The sequence below is a fragment of the Aotus nancymaae genome, unplaced genomic scaffold (assembly GCF_030222135.1).
Source record: "Aotus nancymaae isolate 86718 unplaced genomic scaffold, 86718_ANA_hifiasm-v0.15.2.pri h1tg000033l, whole genome shotgun sequence".
NCBI classification, from domain to species: Eukaryota; Metazoa; Chordata; class Mammalia; order Primates; family Aotidae; genus Aotus; species Aotus nancymaae.
The window spans coordinates 54071886-54076574 of NW_026988447.1; the positions used below are offsets into that span (position 1 = coordinate 54071886).

General features: G+C 40.1%; 1 protein-coding gene across 1 annotated transcript; it reads right to left on the bottom strand.

The window, feature by feature from the left end:
• Nucleotides 1-2198: 2198 nt before the first annotated feature.
• Nucleotides 2199-4455, bottom strand: LOC135277800 (ELAV-like protein 1). The gene has a single exon (XM_064383998.1). It carries the CDS (start codon nt 4411-4413, stop codon nt 3433-3435), a length of 981 nt encoding a protein of 326 aa, XP_064240068.1. The 5' UTR covers nt 4414-4455; the 3' UTR covers nt 2199-3432.
• Nucleotides 4456-4689: the final 234 nt, after the last annotated feature.

The window sequence follows — 4689 nt, forward strand, 5'->3', positions numbered from 1 at the left end:
TTCAAGAGATTCTCCTGCTGCAGCCTCCTGAGTAGCTGGGATCACAAGCGCCCACCACCACACCCAGCTATTTCTGTATTTTTCATAGAGATGTGATTTCACCATGTTGGTCAGGCTGGTTTCAAACTCTTGACCTCATGTGATCCACCAGCCTCAGCCTCCCAAAGTACTGGATTACAGGTGTGAGCCACTGTACCCATCCTGATCATTTGAATTTCTGCAATATCAGTTTTAATGTCTCCTTTTTTATTTCTGATTTTATTTTCTTTCAGTTGCATTTGTTTCTGCTCTGATCTTCATTTTTTCTTTTCTTCTGCTAATTTTGGTTTTGGTTGGCTCTTGTTTTTCTAGTTTTTTAGGACACATCATTAGATTATTCATTTAAATTATTTCCTCTTCTTTGATGTAGGCTCTTACAGCTATAAACTTCTTAGTACCACTTTTGGTGTATCTGATAGGTTTTGGTATGTCATGTTTCCATTATCATTTATTTCTAGAAAATTTTCATTTTTTTGCTTAGTTTTTTATTAACTCACTGGTCACTTGAAAGCATATTCTTTATTTTCCATGTATTTGTATAGTTTTCAAAATTTCTCTTGTTATTAATTTCCAGTTTTACTCCATTGTTGTCAGAGAAAATGTTTGATTTTATTTCATTTTTTGAATGTTTTATGACTTGTTTTGTAACCTAACACATGGTCTATCCTTGAGAATGATTCATATGTGTTCCACAGATCTTGGGTGAAATGTTCTGTAAATATTTATCGGGCCAGTTTTGTCTACAGATTAAGTCTGATGTTGGTTTGTTGATTCTCTGTCTGGAAAATCTGTCTAATGCTGAAAGTGGGGTGTTGAAGTCTCCACCTATTATTTTGTTGAGGCCTATCTCTGTGTCTAGCTCTAATAATATTTTATATATATATATAGGGTGCTCCAGTTTTGGGTGCATATGTATTTAAAATTGTTATATACTCTGTCTAAACTGACCGATTTATCATTATCATTTGTCTGTTCTGATACTTTTTTCCTTGAGATCTATTTTGTCTGAAATAAGTATAGTGACTCCTTTTCTTTTTTTTTGGTTTCCATTGGCATGGAATATCTTTTTTCATCTCTTTATTTTTATGTAAAAATAAAGAGTTTCTTTATATGTGAAGTGTGTTTCCCGTAGGCAACAGATCAATGGGTCTTGTTATTTCATCCATTCAGCCAGTCTATGCCTTTTGATTGGAGAGTTTAGTCTGCTTACATTCAATGTTATTACTGATAAGTAATAATTTACTCTTGCCATTTTGTTATTTGTTTTCTGTTGTTTTGGAGTCTTCTCTTTCTTGTTTCTTTCCATCCTCTCTTCCTCTAGTGAAGGTGATTTTATCTTGTGATATAATTTTGTTTTTTGTTATTTTCTGTATATCTCTTGCATATTTTTTGGTTTGAAGTTACTATGAGGCTTGCAAATACTATCTTATAACCCACTATTTTAACTTGATAACAAGTTAACACTATTTTTATAAACAAACAAGCAAAAAGGAAACTAATATTAAAAACTCTATGCTTTAACTTTGTTCCCTCACATTTTAACTTTTTGATGTTTCTATTTATATCTTATTGTTCTTTGTCAAGTTCTTGTAGTTATTATTTTTAATTGTTTCATTGTTTAGCCTTTCTACTTAGAATAAAAGCAGTTTACACAGTTGCAGCATCATAATATTCTGTTTTGCTATGTTCACAATACTCACTATTACCTGCAAGTTTTCTCCCTTCAGTTATTTATTGCTGATTAATGTATTTTTCTTTTTGAAGTATTTCTTTTAGCAATTTTTGTAGGACAGGTCTGCTATTGATGAAATCTCTCAGCTTTTGTTTATCTGGGAAAGGCATTATTTCTCCTTTATGTTTGAAGTATATTTTTACTAAATATACTATTATAGGGTAAAAGTTATTTTTCTTCAGTGCTATAAATATGTCATACTACTCTCTCCTAGCCTGTAAGGTTTCCACTCAGAAATCTGCTGACAGATGTACTGGAGCTCCATTGTATCATCAAACATTCTCTTGGTTAAGTTTATATGATAGAATTCTGAATTCCTTCTCTGTGTTATCTTAAATTGCAGGATGGGGAACAGGTGGCATCAGCAATTCAAGACTGTCTTTCCTACCCTCTTCAGTGCTTCTTCTTTTTTTTTTTTTTTTTTTTTTTTTTTTTTTTTTTTTTTTCCGAGCAAAACAAAATCAAATTTAATGGTCTTAAATGCAAAAGTAAAAACAAACAAAAAACACAAAAAAGCAAAAGAAAATTAACAGAACAGAACAACCCAAAATGTCAAGGCAGTTATGAAGAGAACTTTGAGGGTTAATCTTTAAAACTACAAATCAAAGGTTTTGGTTAATAGATAACTGGCAAGAAGTAAGTACTTTTCTGCTGAGTGTTCATACAAAAGCAAAATTTCAAAACAAAATCCGACTAAAATAGAAAAGGGTCTAAGCGCTCACGAGAAGGGATGCGAGAAATACAATGCTCAAATGTTTCTGTGTTATTAAAAAACAGAGCCATCTTACGCCTCCAAGCTATGTTAAATGCTCTTAGAAACGGGAGAAATGATCGTGAACAAGAGTATCCAATGTGGGGGGCGCCATGCATGCAATGTGTGGACAGAAACTCGGGGTGTCAGAGTAGCAACACATCTTCAGGCGTGCCTGGAGCTTAGATCTGACTCTGGAATATACTGGAGTTTCCCTGAAACTCTTTGGTCCGTTCCCATTGGTGCCTGGGCTTACAAAACACGTTTGAGTCCTTCTCTGGAGGGCCTGGCCCGGCATGTGGCCCTAGTCCCAGTGGTGGCTCACGCTGGACGGGCCCGCCGCCATTCCCAGGACCACTCGGCAGAGTCCGGGACTGAGTGAGCAGGAGGTGGCAACGGGACCTGCTTGGAGAAGCAACTTCCTGTCAACCAAAGCATACACATTGCTTAAAATGGTGAAGTGGTTGAGAAAACGCACACTCAGCATCTGTCTAACATCTTTAGATTCAAAACTAAAACTAAAAGGTGATTTTTTTTTTCTTTTTTTGCTACCCGGTCTGTGGAGACACTGAATGAAACGCGTGTTAGACAGTCTTAGAGGTTAAAGCATGCTTCAGGTTCACCACCATCCAGAGGGACTGGTTAGTCAATGCAGTTCTACTTAGATTTCTGTTTAATAGATATCTTAAAGGAAATAACTTACGAAACTTAAGATTGGTCTAACATTGTGGGATTTCAAACATTTGAACATGTCGGTTGCATCCCAGAGTATAAAAACCTTCTCACTTCTCATTCAGACAAAGACAAACACTTGTGAAAATTGGCGCAAAATGAGTTGTACACTAACAAGAAAAGTTTCAACGCCTTCACTCTTAATTATCTATTCCGTACAAAAAAAAGCATGAGCGAGTTATTTGTGGGACTTGTTGGTTTTGAAGGAAACCTGTAAGATCTTGTCCCCCAGGCGGTAGCCATTCAGGCTGGCTATGGCCATCGCGGCTTCTTCATAGTTTGTCATGGTCACAAAGCCAAACCCTTTGCACTTGTTGGTGTTGAAGTCGCGGATCACTTTCACATTGGTGACGGCGCCAAACAGCCCAAACATCTGCCAGAGGATCCACTCGTCGGCGTCCTGCCCCAGGTTGTAGATGAAAATGCACCAGCCCGAAGAGGCGTTTCCGGGCACGTTGACGCCAGAGAGCCCGCTCATGTGATCGACGCCCATCGGGGAGAACCTGAATCTCTGCGCCTGGTGGTGAACGGGGCCTCCAAACCGTCGCGCTGGCGAGTGGTACAGCTGTGAGAGGAGTGCCACATTTTTGTTCTGGTTGGGATTGGCTGCAAACTTCACTGTGATGGGCTCAGAGGAACCTGGGGGTTTATGACCATTGAAACTGGTAATTGCCTCTTCTGCCTCCGACCGTTTGTCAAACCGGATAAACGCAACCCCTCTGGACAAACCTGTGGTCTGATCCACGAGGACCCTTGAGTTGATGATCTGCCCAAACCAAGAGAACATGTCCTCTACGTCCTTCTGGGTCATGGTCCGTGGGAGCCCGCTGATGTACAAGTTGGCATCTTTGATGACCTCTGAGCTCGGGCGAGCATATGACACCTTAATGGTTTTTGACTGGAGCCTCAGGCCGTTCAGCGTGTTGATTGCTCTCTCTGCATCCTTTGCAGTCACGTAGTTCACAAAGCCATAGCCCAAGCTGTGTCCTGCTACTTTATCCCGAATAAGTTTTGCAGATTCAACTTCACCAATGCTGCTGAACAGGCTTCGTAACTCATCCTGGGTCATGTTCTGAGGGAGGTAGTTGACGATCAAATTCGTTCTCCCAATGTCACCCCTGCAGTCTTCGGCCATGTGGTCTTCATAACCATTAGACATTGTATTTTTCAAAAATCTGGACGCGGGCGGGCGGGCCCGGGGCTGCTCCGGGGCGGGGCGGGCGGCGGCGGCGGCGGCGGCGCGGCGCTAACGGCTCCGCTCGGCCTCTGTAGCGGTGGCGGCGGTGGCGGAGACGGCGACGGCGGCAGCGGCCTTCAGTGCTTCTTCTAATGGTGCAAGGTTAAAACCAAATACTGTGATTGCTATCTGATTTTTGGTTCTTATTAAGGTGATTTTTTCATGTAGACTATCATTAAATTGATATTCTTGTAGTGG